The sequence below is a fragment of the Muntiacus reevesi genome, chromosome 1 (genome assembly GCF_963930625.1).
Source record: "Muntiacus reevesi chromosome 1, mMunRee1.1, whole genome shotgun sequence".
In the NCBI taxonomy this organism is placed as follows: domain Eukaryota; kingdom Metazoa; phylum Chordata; class Mammalia; order Artiodactyla; family Cervidae; genus Muntiacus; species Muntiacus reevesi.
In genome coordinates, this window is record NC_089249.1 from 21,052,684 (window position 1) to 21,072,435 (window position 19,752).

At 52.6% G+C, this 19,752-nt stretch overlaps 1 protein-coding gene and 1 non-coding gene across 3 annotated transcripts; both read right to left on the reverse strand.

Annotated features, from left to right (window-relative positions):
• Positions 1 to 201: 201 nt before the first annotated feature.
• On the reverse strand, positions 202 to 18,881 carry PVALB (parvalbumin). 2 transcript variants are annotated; one of them, XM_065921443.1, is made up of 5 exons: positions 18,791 to 18,881; positions 16,410 to 16,477; positions 14,628 to 14,760; positions 13,290 to 13,399; positions 202 to 418 (listed from the first exon to the last, which is right to left on the reverse strand). In XM_065921443.1, the coding sequence occupies exons 2-5, from the start codon at positions 16,468 to 16,470 to the stop codon at positions 390 to 392; spliced, it is 333 nt and encodes a 110-aa protein (XP_065777515.1). In that variant the 5' UTR covers positions 16,471 to 16,477; positions 18,791 to 18,881; the 3' UTR covers positions 202 to 389. The 2 variants fall into 2 exon arrangements, with proteins under 2 accessions (XP_065777515.1, XP_065777525.1); XM_065921453.1 differs by lacking the exon at positions 18,791 to 18,881 and adding an exon at positions 16,883 to 16,957.
• On the reverse strand, positions 3,750 to 3,822 carry TRNAE-UUC (transfer RNA glutamic acid (anticodon UUC)). Its single transcript has one exon. It is a non-coding gene; the product is annotated as a tRNA-Glu (tRNA).
• Positions 18,882 to 19,752: the final 871 nt, after the last annotated feature.

Below are 19,752 nucleotides of genomic sequence, written 5' to 3' on the forward strand. Positions count from 1 at the left end.
GCATCTATAAAATGGGAGTTTCATCAGTTACTTGATGGATGGGTTCAGCGATGAATGGGCAAGCCATGGACCAAAGGCAGAGGAGGGTCTCAGTAAATTTCTCTTCCATTTCATTTTTCTGTCTATATCCTGTCCCATCCCTACCTGGAAAGTCAAAGGAGGATCCACACCCTACCAGGCCTGGATCCTTCAGCAGCAGAATCTGATTGGTACATCCTTTATTGTTTCTCTGTCATTTTCCAGAAGATTGGTGTCATTCGAGGGCCACAGGGAATGGGGGAGTAAAAAATAACATAAACAAACTGAACAGAAAGGCAGGAGGGTGGCGAGAGGGGCTGAGATCGGGTGTTCAGGGCAGAGAGGAGCAAGACCTGGGCAGTCAGAGCCTCTTAGCTTTCAGCCACCAGAGTGGAAAATTCTGCAAAAGAAAATGACAGAGGTGAGTCAGAGGGGGACCATGGCCTGGGATATTGGCCGGGACCTGACCACGGGGAACCCACCCCCCCATGGTGTTTTCTCCTGATTCTCGAATATGCTGCAGAAGAAAGAGCTGGAGTGGTGGAGGGAGTTCATCCAGATGGGGATGAATGAGTGAATGAATGAGGTGAGATGGGAAATGATGCACCTACCATATCTTTTGTGTCACGATATCATGTCACCCACAAATTATTAGTAATACTAATTACAATAATAACAGCCATGGTAGTTTTCTGAATGTTTATCACGTACCAGTCAGTTTTCTACGTGCTTTATATACAACATCTTGTTTAGCTGACAAAACTCCCATGATCTATTTTTATCATTATTCCCATTCTACAGAGAGGAAAGAGAGGCTCAGAATCCAGCAAGGTCTATGAGGTCGCACAGCTAGGAAGAAGCAGAGCCAGGCTTCAGATCTCTTTCTTAGCACTTGGTTTTTAGCTCCTCTTCTGAGCTCTTTCTTAGCCCCTTGGTTTAGCCCATGAGGGTCACCAGCAGAATCTTCAGAATACATAGAGTCCCAGGCCCTTGCTACAGAATTTTTGACTCAGAAGGTCTGAGGAGAGATGAATTTATTTGTCAAAAGGTGATTCTGGTGAACAGCCAAGTTCAGAAACAACTGTGTGCTCCTCCTCTTCTGGGGGACCGAGCCAGACCCTGGAGGAGACCGACCATGTGACTTCTGTACACAGCTCAGAGGGATGAGCGCGTCCTGGTGCTCAGAATGAGCTGGGCTCTATCTCACATGCATGCATGCTAAGTTGCTCCTGTCATATTCAATCTTTGCAACCCCATGGACTGTAGCCCGCCAGACTCCTCTGGGATACTCCAGGCAAGAATACTGGAGTGGGTTGCCATGCCCTCTTCCAGGGGATCTTCCTGACCCAGGATCAAACCTGTGTCTCTTATGTCTCCTACACTGGCAGGCAGGTTCTTAACCAATAGCGCCATCCCGTCTCACACAGCTCCTCATTTAATCGTCACAAACACTAGGGAACTGGGAGTTACCATCCCCATTTTACAGAGAGGCAAACTGAGGACCAGAGAGCAGAAGTGACTTTTCAGTGACTCCAGGTAATAAGTGGCTGAGGATTCAAGCTCTGGGATCCAGACCACTCCATGTGGGCTTGCCTGCCAGTCCACGGTGGTCACCCCCTTCCCCAGCAGTGTACATTGGCCCTGCTTTGCCTTAATATTAAGGATGCCAGAGAGAGACCAGTGCTGGCACCAGGGGGCAATCAGACATCTTTCTAGTGAATCCAACTCCATTAAAATGAACAAAGGATGGGGAAACCAGGTGAGGGGAGGTGCAGGGGAGTCCACGATGGTCCCTGCACCATAGGAGGCGCAAGAAGATGGTATCAGGAATGCTGCTGGCCTTTTCTCTGAATCTCAAGCATGCCAAGGGCATTCACACCCCAGGACCTTTGCACCTGCCATTCTTGTTGCCTGGTACATTCTTCAGGCTACCTCACAGCCTGCTCCTTCTCACTCACCTGGTCTCAGCTCAAATGTCACCTCTCAAGGGGCTTTCTCTGACTCCTCTGGTACAAGCAGTGACCCACCCCTACTGAGATCCTCTTTGCAATCGCATTTATTTATTAACTTCACAGCACGCACCACTCTCAGAATATTTCTGAGTCTATTCTTGCTTGTTCACTTGCTGTCTGCTTCCTGCGTTGGCCCGTAAGCCTGCAGCCCTCTCAGGCTGTTTCCTCTGTCCCACCTCTTGGCTCTGCATCTGACACCAAGGGGACCACATGTGTTTGTGAAAAGATAGGAGAGGCACAGAGACCCTGTGTTCCCAGCAAGAAGAGGTGCCTTCTATTTAAGGCATCAACAAAACCCTCGGAGAAAAGGTGGCTTTTGATATAGGCATATAAGCAGATGCAGGATTCCCGTAGGAGAAAGCAGAGGGACGGGTCCAGTCTCAGAGAGCAGGAAACAGTGGTGTGTATTTGGGGAAGACTCAGTAGTCATGCTGGGCTGGCCTCCTGCATGATAAGACAAGCTCAGCTAGAGAGGCCTGGGCCCCCAAATCTGGCTCTTCCCCCTGTGGGCTGTGTGACCTTAGACAAGATGCTGAGCCCCTCTGAGCCCCACTAGCATCCTCTGTAAAAGACAGCTCTGCTTCTGACTCAGAGGCCGTCAGAAGAGAGGTGAGGTGCACAGGAGGCCTCAGCCCCTTCTGGCAGCTTCCCTACCCTCCCCGCTCCGTGTGTTCCCAACTGTGGGGTCCCATGTGCTGCTCAGTAGGGGTTCTGCTCAGCAGCCCGGTCTTCTGAGAACTTTATTTGGAAGATTTACTTTGGGAGAGTCTTCCCTGTTGTTTTTCTCTCCAAGAAACGAGAGAAGACAGGAGTTGGCCACCCTCTCCAATATGTGTCTCTGAGATGCCATGTCCCCAGCCTGCCAGACACCAGGGGACCCTCAGGTAAGGCCCCGTCACCTCTGGAAACGCAGGTGTAATGTGGGGACAGCACAGGTGGGGCTGAGAACTAGACTTTGAGGCTCAGGCTGGCCCTGTTTGCTGGGCGCCCTCTCTCCAATCTGGCCCTGGAATGAAGGGAGAGGGCGGTAACAATTCCTAGTGAGAGACAAACAAAAAACTGAATGTGAAGTGGCTTCAAAAAGGCTACAAGAGGTATGTGGGGCTCCCCTGAGGTTCGTCCTGTCCTCCCCAGGCTTGGTATGAAACCTACTGTGAAAACCTCCCAGGGTAATTTCTTCAATGCACATGGTTATGTAAAATGTTATCACTGGGGATGCTGGGCTATTGTTGGACCTACAAAGTTAGAAGGATTTAAAAAATCACCAAGTGAAAAGACAAAACCACCCAAACCAGCACAGGCTGTCATCATGGAAGTGACCTGCCACTGACCCCGCCAAGTGGAGGGCGCCTCATCTTTTTGGGATTTGACCTGGGAAATGGACACCACCCTCTCCTGCCCCCAGCTAGTCCCTGAGGCCAGGAAAGGCAGGTGGCCTGGAGGAGGGGGCCTGGGGATCAAATCAAGGTGAGAGAGGGGGAGAGTTCTCCTGCTCGTCCTGAAAACCCTCAGGGTGGCGGGCTAAGGGATCATAGTGAATGTCAGGAATGGAACCCCTCATCAAACACTAAAAATTCCTCCCACAGTCCAGGCATCAAAGTGTCCGCTTTCTCACCAGGGGCTCCTCTGAACCTACAGCACCCCACTAAGGCAGGTGGTTCTTTTGAAATGTTTTTTTTTTTTTTTTTTGGCTGCACAATGAGACCTGTGGGATTTTAGTTCCCTGACCAGGGATTGAACCTGTGCCCCCTGCATTGAAAGTGCAGTGTCTTAACCACTGGACCCCCAGGGAAGCCCCAACATATCTTTTACCATTAGTATTTTGATTAATATTGCCCATTTTTATAGAATTTAAAAATTCTTATTTTTATCACCTCCGTGAGAAGCAGTTTTGCATTTATCATCTCCTTAAGTTCTCACTTCCTCTGTGGGAGAGAGGCTTTTGTCTGCATTTTATAGGTGGGGAAACTGAGGCCGCAGTCCAGTTGCATGACCAAGATCTCACAGAGGACATGATTCAAACTTCCCTCTTTACCCTGGAGGTTTCCGACCTACTTTGACCTGGGTCTAGAATGACACAGGCACCAGCTCAAATATCGCCACCCCATGACTGTCATATTAGCCGTTTTTTATTTACCTCATGGTACTTATCACTCTCTGAAATTATCTTACTTATGTAATTGCTTATTTCTCCCCCTACCACAGTGTAAACCCCCGGGGGTCAGGGGGCGCTGTCTCTCTTGCTCACAACTCTCCTAGCAACAGAACAGACCTGGCCCCCAGCAGGCGCCTGTAAACAAATGCCAAATGGGTGGACAGATGGATGAATGGATGGCATGGATCATGAGTCCTCCTCAGGTGTTCAACAAGTACTGACTTTTGGCATATAATTCTCCCAACAGCCCAGGGAGGCGAGTGGGATGATTCCCATTTTATAGATGGGGAAGTGGAGGCCTGGAGAGGTCAAGTGTCAAGGTCACGCAGCATAGAAGGGACAGAGGCAGGGGTTTGGCTGTGGTCTCAGGAACACCCCCTACATGGAGGTAGAGAGGCCGTTCCTGAGGCTAGTATCTCACATCGGATGGAAGCATGAAATCTCTCTAGCTTCAACCTGCCATTTGATCTGAAAAACTGGCTGGAGCCCGCAAAGCCTGTCCTTGGGCACTGAATTGCTCTGTTCTGGGATAAAGGAGACATGAGTCTGTCCACCATCACCTGCTCATGGGGTAATTGTCAAGAGGGGTAATTGGTCCTTTCCATTTCCTGACTTCCATTTACGCCACCGCCAACCTTCACCCTAGAAATTATGGGTTCTTGGCTGCTCCTCAGCAAAGAGCCTGACTGTCACCTTCACACCAGATGGCATCTGGGGCAGTCAGCGTGAAGGGGGCCAGGGGACAGCGGCCACGGGGCCCTCCAGCGGGAGAACGTCTGACATTTTGGAGCCTGACTGTGGAGAGTTTTTGACCCGCGAGGTTTTCAAAAGCCTCTAAAAACAGACGCCTGGGATCCCCCATGAAGCAGTCAGGGTGTCACAATAGCACATGCCCTGGCTTTTTGCAGAAAACACAGGATTCTAATTTTGTCCTCCCGGAACTGGCTGCAGGGCACTTGGGAGACAAATCGAGGGCAGGGGTCACCTCTTCTGTTCCTTTTGCACCTCTCAGGGCAGAGCTCTTAGGAACCAGCCAATTAACCAACAGCCCTCCTACCAAAACGTCTCCTCTAAAACGTCCAGGTCTCTCCTGAGAGGAAAACAAACAGGCAAGCCTATGAAGACTGTAAAGTCCAGGTCAAGAGCTGGCAGTAGGAGGCTGGCATGGGGATGGGCATCAGAGGACGGGGTCTGGGCTGTTCTGCCTTCACTCATGTCCTTGGACAGGACACCTCCCCCTGCTGGGTCTGGGCTTTCTCATTTGTGCAGTCTTGGGTCTAGAAGACACCTTTCCAGCTCCGCTCCGGAGTGTGGAGCACAGGAGCTGGGCATCAACCCTCAAGTCCCATTTCTTGCTTCTGTGACCTGGGACTAGGTGCTTCACCTCACTGTGCCTCAGTTTCCTCATCTGTAAATTGTGGCTCCTTGGGCTGTTCAGAGGAAGCAGCTCTAAAGCCCTCATCACTGGCTTGATCTGTAGCTAGCATGCAGCATTTGGCGGCTGTTACTATCAAGATGCTCCTATAGCTCCAGGACTTCCCTGGTGGTCCAGGGTTAAGACTCCAGGTTTCCAATGCAGGGGGTGCTGGTTTGATCTCTGGTTGGGGAACAAAGATCCTACATACCCCGAGGGGGGAAAAAAAGGATGCTTCTACAGCTCCAGCTACTTTAAAACCAAGCCCATGAAATGCCTGGCTGCTGCCCGGCAAGGGGGTGTGGGGGAGCGGGTGACACCACAGATGGCCCCATCACCTTTATTTCTTGCCCCCCCCCAACCCCCGCCATTTCCTGTCCCATCTGGCACCTGCCAACGACCTTCCAACAATCCTGGAAGCTGGGTCTGAATCTTATTCCATCACATCCTGGCTGGGCTGGGTGGCCTTAGGTCACTACCTTACCTCTCCGAGCCTCAGTTTTCTCATGTGTACAATGTATATGATAACGTCTACTTGCACAGCTCTTGGGAAGACCCGATGAGAAAATATAGATGCCTGGCACATAGGAGATGGCGTATAAATGTTAGTTCCTTGGATCTCCTCAGCACCACTGGGACAGGTTGGGGCTTTGAAATAACAACTGTAATCACAAAAATTCTGAGACTAAGACAGAAAGATGGAAACAGACAGAGGACACAGGAAGCCCAAAGAGCAAATCGCCGGTGTGATACACGTTTCTGACACTGTCTATCCCATCTGAGTTAGGGTCCCATCCCTCATATGCCTGTCCACGGACACTCACTCTCTGCCCCTCAGTTTCTGCACCTGTAAAATGGGGACACTGAGAGTATCTCCTCGTAGGGTGACAGTGAGGACTACAGGAGGTACAGTGGTTCTTGGGCAGGGGGGACATCCAGAGTCCTTCCTCCCATAGGAATTCAGGTACATCCCTACCTTTGCCAAGGAAACCTCACCTGAGGCCAGGGTGGGGGGGAGCACCTAGCTGGTGTCCTCACCATCTGATCAGGAAGAGAGGAAAGGTGGGGGTGAGCAGGGGAGGGAGCAGGCAAAGGGTCAGAGGATGGGCGGGTTCAGTCCTCTCCTGTCCCTTCTGAAACTCAAATTAGCCTAATTAGGTCTGTCCCAGGTCCCTGCGCTGTGGGGGTTGGACAAAATTAGAAGCTATTGACAGGTGAGCGCAGCACCGGCTGATAGCCTGAGGGGAAAGTGAGACGAACTTTGAGTCAGCGCCTGGAAGACGCTTTCCTCCCCTCTGTCGTGATGAGCAGGATGAAGGCAGGCCTCTGGTTTATCACCTCGCCTCTAAATAGCTCCTGGGCTGGGTTTCTTATAAATCGGTACTGCAAACAGGGATCACTTTCCCACCCCGGAGGACGGGGAGGCTGGGTCATTCGAGGTCAAGGCGGAAGGCAGTGAAGAATCGGTGAACAGTGCTGGGGGCGCCCTCTGAGCCAGACACCACCCTAGGAGCCGTCCCACTTCATCCTCACCAGCTTTCTTATTCCCATTTTACTTATAGGGAAACTGAGGCCGAGCATCACTCAGCCAGGAAGATTATAACTCAGGCCTGGCTCATGGCAGGATGCGTCTCTTTCTCAGAGGTTGGAATGGAAAGACCCTGAGTTCTGAATTAAGCTGTAACCTCCAGGACCAGAAGAGGGGACATCTTTCTCCCCTTGCTGCTGTTCCTTTTGGCAGGAGGGCGATTATATAAGAACTGCTGCCTGCCCTCCCTTGGCTAAATCTTCTCTAGTGCAGCATAAGGCTGGGAGTTAGGGAGAGTCCACACGGGAATAAAAGCAAGCATCTTGCTAAGCACAGAATCCATTTATAACTCGAATGTCCCAGCTCAGCCTGGTGGAGGGAGTGGCCGAGTCAGGACACCCAGGTTCCATTCGGTCAAGGGCTTGCTGTGTGACTGACGCTTCACATCTGTGGGGCCTGTTTTCACATCTCTCACTGGGGATCACAAACTCTGTCCCCTAGCCTGTATTGAGCCCGGATGAGGAGGCAATGAAATAGGACAAAACACTGCACGCCTTGGGGCTCTGCCATCAAGGCTGCAGATTGGCCCTGGTGTGCACCTCCTGCCTGCCTTGGAAATCAAACCCCATGGGGGCTGGAGGGCTGGAATTACAGGGAGGCGGGCAGGACTTTCCTTTTGTCCTTCTCACTTTCTTCCCGTCTTAGACTCGGTTTCATTTCCTTTGAGGGTGGGCGTTCCACTATTTCCAAAGGATTTTGAGGTAGCTTATAAGAGATGCAGGTTTGATCCCTGGGTTGGGAAGATCCTCTGGAGGAGGAAATGGTGACCCACTCTAGTATTCTTGCCTGGAGAATCCCATGGACACAGGAGCCTGTTGGGCTACAGTCCACAGGGTCATACAGAGTCAGACATGACTGAAGCGACTTAGCACTCACAAGAAAAAGCACATGAAACAAGAGGAAAAGAATCATTTCCAGAGTACTCACTTAACTCTCACAACAGTTTTTGAAAGTGGTTATTTTTATCCCCGCTTTGGGATGAGGACATGGATGCCCAGAGAGGGGAAAAGGTTTGACTATTCACATTGCTAGTAACTCACACTCTACAGGTTGTGTTTTCTGCCTGACTTCAGGAGTTTCAGCCTGAGGGCTTACTCCTTCCCTCTCACCTCCCACATTAAATAGGCTACTTAAGGATAAAAGAGGACAGATTTTGCCAGGAGGAAGCAGAAAAGGCAAATGCTTTCAGGCACATGGAACCAACTGCAAGGGTCAGGCAATCGTTGTGATTAAATTTTTCAGCCATGGAAGCAAAAAGCAAACCATGGGCTCTTGAGTTGGACCATGCCTGAAGCGTAGGAAACTGGGATCTGCCACTGGGACCAGGTTTCAGGAAACTAACTAGGACTGCTGCGTGTGGGTGTCTGTATATGGGGTATGCGGTTCCTGTTTACAGTGTGGGGCGGGGGAGTGCTGGTGAGAGACTGTGGAGGCTTGCAGCAGGTCCCCAGTCCTGAGGAGCTGTGTGATCCTGGGTAAGCCACCCACTTCCCTGGGCCTTGGTTTGTACTCCCTTCCCTTCCTTGTCTGTACAGTGAGGGCACATCTTGGGATGCTGTTGTGAGGCCTGAAGGAAATGCCCATGAATGGTGCCCACTCTTCTCGTCAGCCTGTCTGTCCATGCGGGCAGGGATTGGGTACAGAGAACCCAGACTGTGGACACATGCAGGGTGGCAGAGGGTCCTGCGGGGATCTCTGAGTCTTAGTGTTGACTCTGCTATTGAGTGAGGCTGGGCATGCTCCTTAACCACTGAGGGCCTCAGTTTCCTCATCCGTAAACTGGAAGAGTGATGGCATCTACTTTCTAGGATGATCATAAGGCAGTGGTATTCAAAGTGTGGTCCCCTGACCGTGAACGCCACGTGGGAACTCAGTAGAAATGCAAACGCTTGGGCTCTACCCTGGACCTAAGGAAGCAGAAACCCTGAGGATGGGGTCCAGACATCTGTGTTGTGGGCTGAGTGCTGCTGGAGACCCACGGTGGGGGGAGGACAAATACTTGAGAAGGAACCTGACACTTCCTAGTCTTGCCTGTTACTGATGCCTGAGTTTGGGGGCACCTTTCATCTCTGCTCAGCTTCTCCTTCCTTTTCTACTTTAACTCTCCCCTTTACCAGCTCTGTACCAGGCTTTCAAAGGTGGCTGTCGAGAATCAATTGACCACATCTATAAAAGTTGTTGAGCTTCCAGAAAGTAAGGAAGCTTCCTTGACTTTACTTTCCTATCTCTTTTCCTGAGAGACAGGAAAGCAAAGGATTATAATTAGAACTTCGTCTTTCTACCCACTCTCATCAATCTGGGATCCTTAAGGACCTGGTAAATATCACTCACCTTCAGAAGGACAAGCAGCTAGAGATGGAGGCAGTACCCTTGGTTCTGGAAGCCCCAAGCACTGCTACATGCAAGCCTGCAGCCAAAATGGGTCTCTACCCTTAGCCAGAGGACTGCTCCCTAAATACCACACTTCCTCGTCATTGTATCCCCTTGCTGGACATATATTCATTCATTCATTCGTTCATCGAACTTTTCTTTTGCCCCTACTATGTGCTTTGTTCTAGGTGTTGGGGTCAGAGTTGAACCAAACAAAGTTCCTGCTTTTGTGGAGCTGACATCCATCCCAGAGAAAGCAATAAGTCAATAAATAAAGTCATCTATGGTAGATGCCTTTTGACTTGAAATGAATGAATGAATGAAGCAGCCAGCACAGAGCACTTGCTTTGGATCCAGACAGACCTGAACTCAGATCTTGACCTTGTCTCTTCCTCGGCAAACCTTAGCCTCTCTGAGATTCAGTGTCCTCAGTGTAAAATGGGGATAGGAGTAGTATCCTCTAAGAAGCTGGGGAGATGAAATGAGTAAAACACCAAGCTCAGTGTGTGGCACACAGGGGGCTCCTTGGAGTTAGGATGTCACTGCTGTTCTTACTCAAGGTCACACGGCTGAGCTAGCTGCCAACCTGGCCCTCTGTCTAGGGGTGTACGCACGGGGGTACCTGGGGAGTCCCAGGGATTGAAGAGACCCCAGGATTGGCCAGTCATCAGACTGCTGATGTTAAGAGCAGGCACCTGAGGGTCACGGACAAGTTCCATGAATTATCCCAAGTCCCAGTGGGAGCTGAAGGCGTCCCCCAGCTGGTGGACAGGGCTTAGATTCTTTGGCCTTGAGAGGGAGTAGGCAGCAAAGCAGAGAGCCTAAAATAGAAAATTGTGGGCCACGGAGGGCTCTTTCTCCTATCCCGCTGCTTATTGGGCTCCATCACACCCATCCTTCCTGTCGCCGTTCAGAAACAGTATGGTGCACAGGGGCAGAAGCAGGGATGTGTGTCTTCATCCTCTCATCTCCAGAGCACCAGGTGTGGCCCCCCACCTCAGGGTGACCTGTTCTTGTTGCCCATTTCATCTCTCGCCCCTCTCTTCTGTTCTGCCCTGACTCCCACACTTTCACCGGGTCAGCCTGAGCCCGGACTGTGCTGGCAGACAGACCCGGGTTTGGCCCCAGTGTGACCTTGGGCCCTGCAGCCGCCCTTCCTGCATCTGCATCTGCGTCCTCTGTCATCCCGAGGTCACATGAGGTGACGTGTGTGCAGAGTCCAGCTTCGGACCGGACACACACTGCTCGCCCTGGGAGTCATTCTCTCTTGCCTCCCGCTCTCAGCAAATCAACTTCTAGTCCCCTTTCTAAACATGCCCTACGCCTCCCAGCCTTAGTGCCTTTGCTGACTGATACCCAGGCCTCGCCTGGACTGCCCCCCACTTGCCCCTGGCCTGTGGCAGACCTGCCTGTGGTCTCTAGTCTGCACCAGTGCCTGCTGTCTCCCTCTTCCAGAGCTCGTCTGCACCTCCCGGCCTCTGCCTAGTATTCACCCTGGGTTTGTGTCTGTATCATAGAGCTGTAAGCATTGCGCAGATAGAATAGCAATAGTATTACAGGTGCTGTTTACTGAGCACTTACTGTGCTCTGCACCCAACACTGCCAGAGAATCCTCACAAAATCCCAGTGAGTTATGTGTTGTCATGCCCAGTTTGTAGATGAGGAAATCAGGGCTCAGATGTGCCCAGCCAGGAAGTCGTGGGTCTAATTCCTCTTTGCCTCCCCCACTGCCTGGCACTGTAGATATTTGCGACTCAGTAAATATCCTTTTGGTATGATGGAAGAGTTGAATTAGGGCTTTAAGATCTGAGTTGGGCAGGGGAGGAGGGAGGGAGGAAGGGAGGGAGGCCAGGATCTGGCCTGGTTTTTCTTCATTGTGTAGGTTGCTTGTGGGCAGCCAGGCATGAAGACCCTGCCTAGGGCTTCTGAGCTGTAGCATATTGGCTGCAAATAAAAATGGGAAGGAGGTCCAAAGGGTCATGGCAGGAACCGGGTTCCGGGTAGAACTGTCTGATAGGTGACCCGGTGAGGATGGGGGTGTGGGGATATGTGCCATTCACTGTAATCACCTGAACCAGCCACCCATTTCCCTCCAGCACCCTCTGCTCTGGTTCCTTTAAAACCACCTCCCTCCTTCCGAGACCCCAGAAGGGCAGCTGCCAACGGGAGGCCAGGCGACTCATTGCTTCTGACCTTGTTAGAGTTGCTCCTTTCTCATCTCTGGTATAAAACTTTAATAAACTATGTCCATGTTCAGAATCCTTGTACCTTTCCCAAGGCAATTTTGTATCTCTAGCCACTTAATTTTTACAATGAGCCCAGGCAGGTCTTAGGATAAAACTGTGCACTCCATTTGTCAGATGCAGGAACCTAGGTGTGGAGAGGTTATGGTCAAGGTCACAGCTGGTGAAAAGCAGAGAGAGCGCAGAGCATAGGGGGCTAGATTTCATGCTCAAGCAACAAATGTGTATTAAGTGTGGGCTGGGTGTGGGCTAGATACTGGGTATAAAAGGATGAATACAACCTAGTTGCTATTTAAAAAATTAAACAGGCATGTATATAGCACTTCTCTGTGCCACTGTTCTTTATGCATCACTCATTAATACAGGTAATCCTCTGACAATCCAATGAGATAGGAAGCATCATTATCTTTAGTTCAGAGATGAGAAAACTGAGGCCCAAGAAGTTGCTTGAATTGCCCCAAATCACACAGTGAGAAAGTGGCTGGGCTGGGATTTGAACCCAGACAGCATGGGCCCAGACCCTAAGCATTTAATACAGTTTCCTTTTAAACTGGCAGAAAGGACCATCATTAGGACTGGCACAGATGTGGTGTGGCATGTAGGAAAGAGCTATGTGGTTCTAAATCCTCACTCCCCACTTATGTCCTACCTCACGGAGCAGGTCAAGCACCTTCAACCTCAGTTTGCCCATTTGCAAAATGGAGATGATTCTTAAGGATGTTGTGGTGCTACTAAAGAAAGATGCCGGGATGTGAATGCTGGATAGATCTGAATGGAGAAGGGTGAGGGATGGTGGACCACCAACCCCTTGCCTGTCCTGAAAGCAAAGCTCGAAAAGCAAAATCAGGCTGGATGTTTCTTTTCCTAATTCCCAGCTGATCCCTGGCTAGCTGTTTTTTTCCCCCCTCTGGCTTTCCTACAGTGTTGGAATGGTAGGTGAAGCCAAAACAGGTTTTGAAACTTGAAGTTACAGGACACCCAAGACAAGATGCTGAGAAGGAGAGGCGATAAAGAATTTCCATCCCTGGAATCTGAGAATGTGAGAGCCAGTAGGGTCCTTGGGGGATCAGTTGGCCTCATCTCCTTGGGTTACAGATGGGAGACTGAAGCCCAGAGTAGGAGAAAGACTGCCCAAGGTCACAGAGCCCATTTGGGCAGAGCTGCAACCAAAACCCAAGCAGAGGCGCAGACAAAATTTAGAAAATATCCCCAATTCTCCTGGATTCCTTACACAGCAGAGAGAGAGAGAGAGAGAGAGAGAAAAGGATCTATTCCTTTGGAGTTGTTCAAATCTAGAAAAAAATAGCAATTTTTTCCTCTGCCTGGCTTACATGACAGAGCTCTTAGACCTAATGGATTGCTGTTTTTCTTCTAATCTTGGAGACTGCGGGACTCCCCCTCCCCTTCACATCATGGAGGGACATAGCTCTGAGTTTTTAGCATTCGAACATCCCAAGATTCACAATGTGCCCAGGTCTCGGGTACTCACCATCAGCCCCAATCTTGCCATCTCCATCTTTGTCTCCAGCAGCCATCAGCGTCTTGGTTTCTTTAACAGACAGGTCTCTGGCATCTGGGGAGAAGCCTTTCAGAATGAATCTGGAGGAGGAAAGGGAGAAAAGGGGGAGGGAGTCAGGTGAGAGTCACCTTGTGGATGGTGGGCACAGGGGAAGCAGGCGGCTTGAAGAGGAGGATGAGCAGGGAGCATGCATGCCGTTGTGCTGGGCCAGGAAGCCCCACCATGGCCGTGCTTCGCGGATGGGTGTGCAGAGAAGGACAGGCTGTCCTCAGCAAAGGGTTGCCCTCAGTTCCGCTAGGGCACCTGCATTTGTTTACTTATTCAGTCAACAAAACAAATACGAGGGTATCTTCTCTGTGCCATGGCCATGCTAGAAATGGGGGCATAGAGTTGGTCTTTGGAAGTCAAGTTAAAAAACAGGGAGAAGTCAAGTATTCCAAGAGAGGCCACAGAGTGTGATGGATGCAATGGTGGGAAGTGGAAAGCAGTGCTTGAACGGTGCATCCATCCCACCAAGGGGGAGGCAAGAGTCAGGGGAGGCTTCCTGGAGAAAGTGATGCCTGGAGGGTAAATAGAAGTCAGCCTCTGCATGTGTGTGCACACACATTGGGCATGGGAAGGTAGAGGCGCAGGATCTAGACAAAGCGTACCCTTGCGAGATGGTTTAGGGCAGAGACAGGATGGATGGGGAAGTCTCTACTTAAAAGGCCCCTCTCCATACCCTCCCCTTCTCTTCCTGACAAAATTGAGCCAGTCTTGGCCAGAGAGTTACATAAAGCACAGCTGGGTTGGCAGACGTGGGCCAGGTGGCCAAGAGGGTTATGGGGGGGAGGATTTTTGCTGATGTCATTTTGCCTTTTCCTAGTCATAACCTTCTCTGCCTTGCTTGGTTCTGCATCCCATGACATGCCTAGAAACTGTTCTAACCATCCTGGTACAGAAGGGCACGGGTCTGTGGGATGGCAGAAAGTGGCTTTTAGAGGAATGAAAATCAATGAAATACTCAAGGGAGCGCTCTCTGTCTTGGCTATGGTGTTAGGCAATGAGAAAAAGTGCCTCTCAGTTTGTATTAAATTATTAAGTAGCCTCATTCCATTAGCAATATTAAGTGGCTATAATTTAACCTAGTTAGTTGCACTTTCTGCAGAGGATTTTATTCTTCCAGAAGCAACAGCGGATGGTTTTTTTCTGTGATGGGCGTAGAGAGCAGGGCAGACAAACCGGAACTTGGAAGCAAGTGTCCCAACCCCCATCCCGCTCCCTCCCCCAGAGCCGCAGACGGGGCGGTCCCTGCGGGCCTCAGTTTACCCCAGCTCCTCCTCCTCGATGAAGCCGCTCTTGTCTTTATCCAGGATATGGAATACCTTCTTTACGTCTTCCGGGCTCTTTTTCTTCAGGCCGACCATCTGGAAGAACTTTTTGTGGTCGAAGGAGTCGACAGCTGTTGGGAGATGGAGAGGAGGGTGTTAAAATGAGGACAGAGAAGGGTCCTAGGAAAAGGTGGGAGAATCGGGGTGTCACAGCTGGGCCAGTTCTGGGGGATGGAGGAGATACAGCTCCGTGGCAGGGCTGAGGGAGTCCAGGCCAGGTGAGGGGGCTTGGACCAAGGTCGCACAGCTAGGGGCGGCAGAGGGGATCTTGCACCCAGATCTCCCTGGCTCCCCAACTCTCTCCACCTTCCACTTGGAAGTTGGGTTCCCCAACTCCCTCCATTACCTTGGCTAATGGTAGGGGTAGCATTTGAAGGCAGAGAGGTTTCCATGAAGACTTTTGGGTGGTGGCTGAGTGGGGGTGGGTACGGGAATTGGAGGAAGAGTGAATATGATGTCTGTCTGTTGTTGGGGAGGAGGGTCGACCTTTTTCTTGGCCATGGATTGTGTGGCCAGAAAATCAACACGGAGAGGACAAGTTTCTCTCAAGGTCACATAGTAGGAGGAGGAGGGGGAGGACACAGAAGTCCTGGCTTTGCTGCAGAAATCCATTCCGGTGGGAGTGGGGGCGGGTGCTGGAAGTCTCCCCAAGAATTCCCAGTTAGGTTTCCTCTCAGAGGGACAAGATGGGTCAAGGAGAAGTGGGTGGGCTATCGCAGGGCTCTGAGAGGGAGGCTTCATGCCCAGGGGATGGAGTGCCAAGCAGAAAGGAAAGGAGCCCTCCTTCAATATTCTGTACCCTGAGCTCCTTTTTAAGGATAACCTGGGAAAGTAAACGACCTTAGACCAAGTAAAAGTATCCTTCCTGGGCTGGAGGGGAGGAAAGTTGCTCTGTCCACCTCAGACACTAGATGGAGGGGGATGCGGACACCACCTGGAGGTGACCCCCATGCTCATCCCCCTTCTGCCCTGCGAAGTGACCTTGGGCAAGTTTCTAACCCTCTGCCTCCCTCAGTTTCCCCATCTGTTAGACAGGAGGGAGGAGAAACTTAAGCAGCTAAGCCTTCAAGTCCAGGGCAGCTCAGAGACATGAGACTGACCCGTTCCCTTCTCTCGGTGCCTGAGGAGGCTGAAAGTTGCAAGCGCGGAGGATGCTCTGCGCGCAGCGCTGAGCAGAGCAGAACAGAGCGCCAGCTTGGGGAAGGTCATCTCGCTCCCTCGCAGATCCGTTGAGAGAGGCGGGCTCTGAGCCCCGGAGAAGGGGCTTGGACATTCAGGAAACCAGCAAGGAGTAGCTGGGCGGAAAAAGCCCTCTCCGGAAAGGGGTCGCGGGGAGAGAAACATGAGCACCTATGGCCCCTCCAAGTGCCTTGAAAAACCCCGAGCGCTCACAGGGACCCAGAGGTCCCGCTTTCCACCCCGATCTTCGCCCTTGGTCCGGGACCTGAGTCCTCGCAGCGCGGTTACCCAGCCTTTGGCGCCCGAGAGTTTCGGTTGTCCGGCAGGGCGCCCGGCCTCCTAGCCCGCTGCCTGCGCCAGGTCCCGCCGGGGCCAAGTTTGGGTAGTGCCGTGGACCCTCCTCCACGCTCCGCTAGTGCCCCGCGGAAGGCGTGAGCATAGGAGCGCCAGGGAAGACTGGCCAGCCGCGGGACCCACGGGGGTGCAGGGGCCAGGGAGATGGATGAGGGGAGAGGGATGCGGAGGGGAGCGCGCTGCTCACCGGTAAAGGCCCCCACTGCCTTCTTGATGTCCTCAGCGTGCAGCAAGTCTGTCATCGACATCCTGCAACTGTTTGAGCGGGCAGAGCAAGTGCGAAAAGATTAAAAAAGTGCTTTTCTCATCATTTCTGCTCATATGACCTGCGCTGCAGTGCCGCGCGCCGGGCGCACGCCCGCCGGCCTGGCGCAGAGCCAGGGGGCGCGGGGCTCGGCGCGCAGCCACCGCGGCTCAGTCCAGCCGCGCCGCCGAGCTGTGCGGGCCTGGCTAGCGGGCGGGCGCACGGTCCCGCCGCCGCTCCCGCCCCGCCCTGCCGGGGGTCCTTGGGACCCCAGGGACTGCAGCCAGGGCTCCAGGGGAAGGGGCAACCTCTGGAATTTAAAGGGCGCCCGCGTCCCCAGTTGGAGGGTTTTCCTGCCGTCAAGGGCAAGCAGGAAGCGCCTGCCTGGTGCGGCACAGGGTCTGGGATCCGCGCACCTCCGAGGATGTCCGGCCTCTTCGGGGAGTATACTGGACCGACAGGGGCCAGGTCTACACCCTCGTGGGCCCCTTGGCCCTACTCCCATTCTCTCTCCACTCCTACCTCTGCCTCCGCTGTCTGTCCTGGATGCAAATTTATGCTGCAAAATCTGAGCGCTGAGGTCTGGAAACCTGACCCACCGGGAGGGAGGTGGTGGCAGGGATAGGCCGGTGCTGCTGGGGCCCTCTGCGGGTTCCCCATCCCACGTCTGGTCAGGAACTCGGAATACAGAAACCGATTTTTTTTTTCCCATAGTCTGACTTTTCAAAGAACCCTTCTTGGATCCCCACTAACTACTTGCTTTCCTGGTCTCCTGAGCCAAGGAGTATCATGCGGGTCTGGACTCCTCCTGCCCCTATAAACCGTATGGGGGAGGGGAGGGTGGCAGAAGGTACTTCCCCTCTGTGCACCTTCAAGGCCCATGCTTGGGGAGCCGGTACCATGCTCAGACCACACTTCCAAGACAACCGAAGCAGGTTTTATGGCCCCAACTTCATCTCTGGGTAACATGACACTACCTGATATTTACACAGTCAGAGACCCGTTGCTGTCTTTCCCATGGTTCCCCGAGGGTTCAGGCTGCAACCAGCTGTCTCTAAAGTGTGCAGAGCACTGGACAAGGAGTCAGGAGCCCTGGGTTCAAGATCTGGGGCTGCAGTACGTCCCTGTGTCACCTTGGGTTGTGACCTTCCCCGTCCCTGGGCCTCAGTCTCCCTCTGATTTGCTGATGGCATGCGGGTGGGCCTTTGTGGTGGATTCTCGGCCCTCTGACTTCAGGTGTGGGCAGGCGGGCGGGGCTGAGATTGTGCTCCTTGGTGGAGGAGCTGGAGAGAGCTGCCCTGCTTCCCTGTAGCTCAGGTTCCCTGGCACTCGCTGTCCACACTGTCTCCCTCAGCTTGGTGTTGGACGGCTGCCCTTCCTGGGAACTTTAGGATGCTGCTGGCTCCAGTGGGTCCCCTTCTCTGTGAGTCAGCTCCTTCAGGGGACAGCCCGCCAGCTGGTCTCCAAGGCACCGAGGTTGCAGTTCCTGTCCTGATCTTTCACCATGTGAGGTCATCCCTGGACCCCTCCGCTGCTCCTGTTGCTTCTGCCCTGACTGGCCTTTTAACTTGGAGATGCTGGGCTTCTGTGTTATCATCTCAAGCCCCAGGCTCAGCTCACTTCAGGGGCCTTGTTGGCAAATCTGCTTCCCCAGCTGAGGGATCCTTATGCTATACTAGTGGAGAAACTGAGGCCAGAGAGGGTCAGCGAGTGGCATAAAAACACACAGCAAGGCAGCGACTCAGAGGGATCCACCCCCGGCTCTACTAACGTCAAGTCCAGTGATCCACTGCATGGGGCTCCGCCAGTGCCCAGGACCATACCAATCAGGTCCCACGTGTCTCAGCCTCAGATCGGCTTCTGCGGAGTCCCCGAACACTGACCCCTGTGGCAGAGGCTGGACTTCATCAGCCCCATCCTTCCCCCCTGCTTCTTCCATCTCTCCCTGCTGCAGAAGCTTCCCATTGACTCGACGCCATAGTCCACCCAGCCAGAGCATCAAATGATGTCGTTAGGTCAGCCCATCGGCCCTCCATATCCCTTCCTCCTGGGATAGGGGCCGCCCCACCTGAGTCCACAGATGTCTGACTCCACCCCTCCTGTTCTGTAGGTGGGCTCAGTCAGTGGGAGGGATTTGCCTCAGGTCACACCACGAGTTAGGATGGAGACCCCAGGAATTGTACTCTTAGCCCTGAACTCCATGGCTGCCCGCCTCTCAGCCTGTGTCACCAGTCCAGCCTGTGTCTCTGGGGGGGAAGGGGACATTTGGCCATCCTTCCCCTCCTCCCCTCCATCCTCATCCAGCCCCTGTGGCTGCCACTCACCTCAGGTGGAGGGTGGCGGGCTGGAACCTGGAGGAAAGGCTGGGCCGGTGGGAGGTCGTGTCAGGAAGTGAGCCTGGTGGGAGTGTGGCCACCTATATAGGCTTCTGCTCTGGCTATTTTGGGAGGCGGCGCTCCCCTGGGTTCCCGGCCCCCTCCCCTTCCGGTGTCAGGTACTCCCCAACCATGGTGCTGGGTGTCTATATCACATTCACCCTCCCTGGGCCCCTCCAGCCAGGCCTATTAATAACCCCTAGTCCCTGCCTCCCTCCAGCACCCAAAACTGAGGCTCAAGCAGAGCTCTCCTCTTCCACGAAGTCTTCCGTGAACACTCTAGATGCCAGTAACATCTCCAGGCTCCAAAATCCCACAAGGAAAGGAAGAGAGCACTCGAGCAGAGGGATGGAATAGGAACTGTCTTCCATGCATGGGGCTGGTTAGATTCCTATTTCTACCCAATCTTCTCTCTCCAGCCTTGCAGTACAGGCCTGTCTCCCTCTTTCTCTTGCATGAGTGAGGCAACAGACAGACTAGGGGTTCTGCGATTGACTACTCAAAGCTGGGGACCGAAGCAGGGAGTGGACCCAGCATTTTCATAAGATGACCTAATGCCTACTAGAAACACATGCTCTGCATGTTCTCCAACACATTCCTTCCTCTCTTTGCACCTCTGTCTCTGTCTGTAAAATGAGTTCAATCAGGGGCAAACTTGGCTCTAGAGATGGGCCAGGGGATGAAGAACCCCCTGAAATTGTATTCCCAAAGTCATGGGTAAGTGCTCTTTTGTGAAGCAAGGGCTTACAGCTTTCAGGAGATTCACAAAGACATCTCTGGGGTGGTCTGTCTTGGATTGAAGATGACCATCCAAGAGGTGTGCTTTGAAAAGCATGAGTGAATGTAACACATATTTACTGAGTGTCTAGTCTAGTATGAACACCATGAAAGCTTCCTCTTCTCATCCCCAG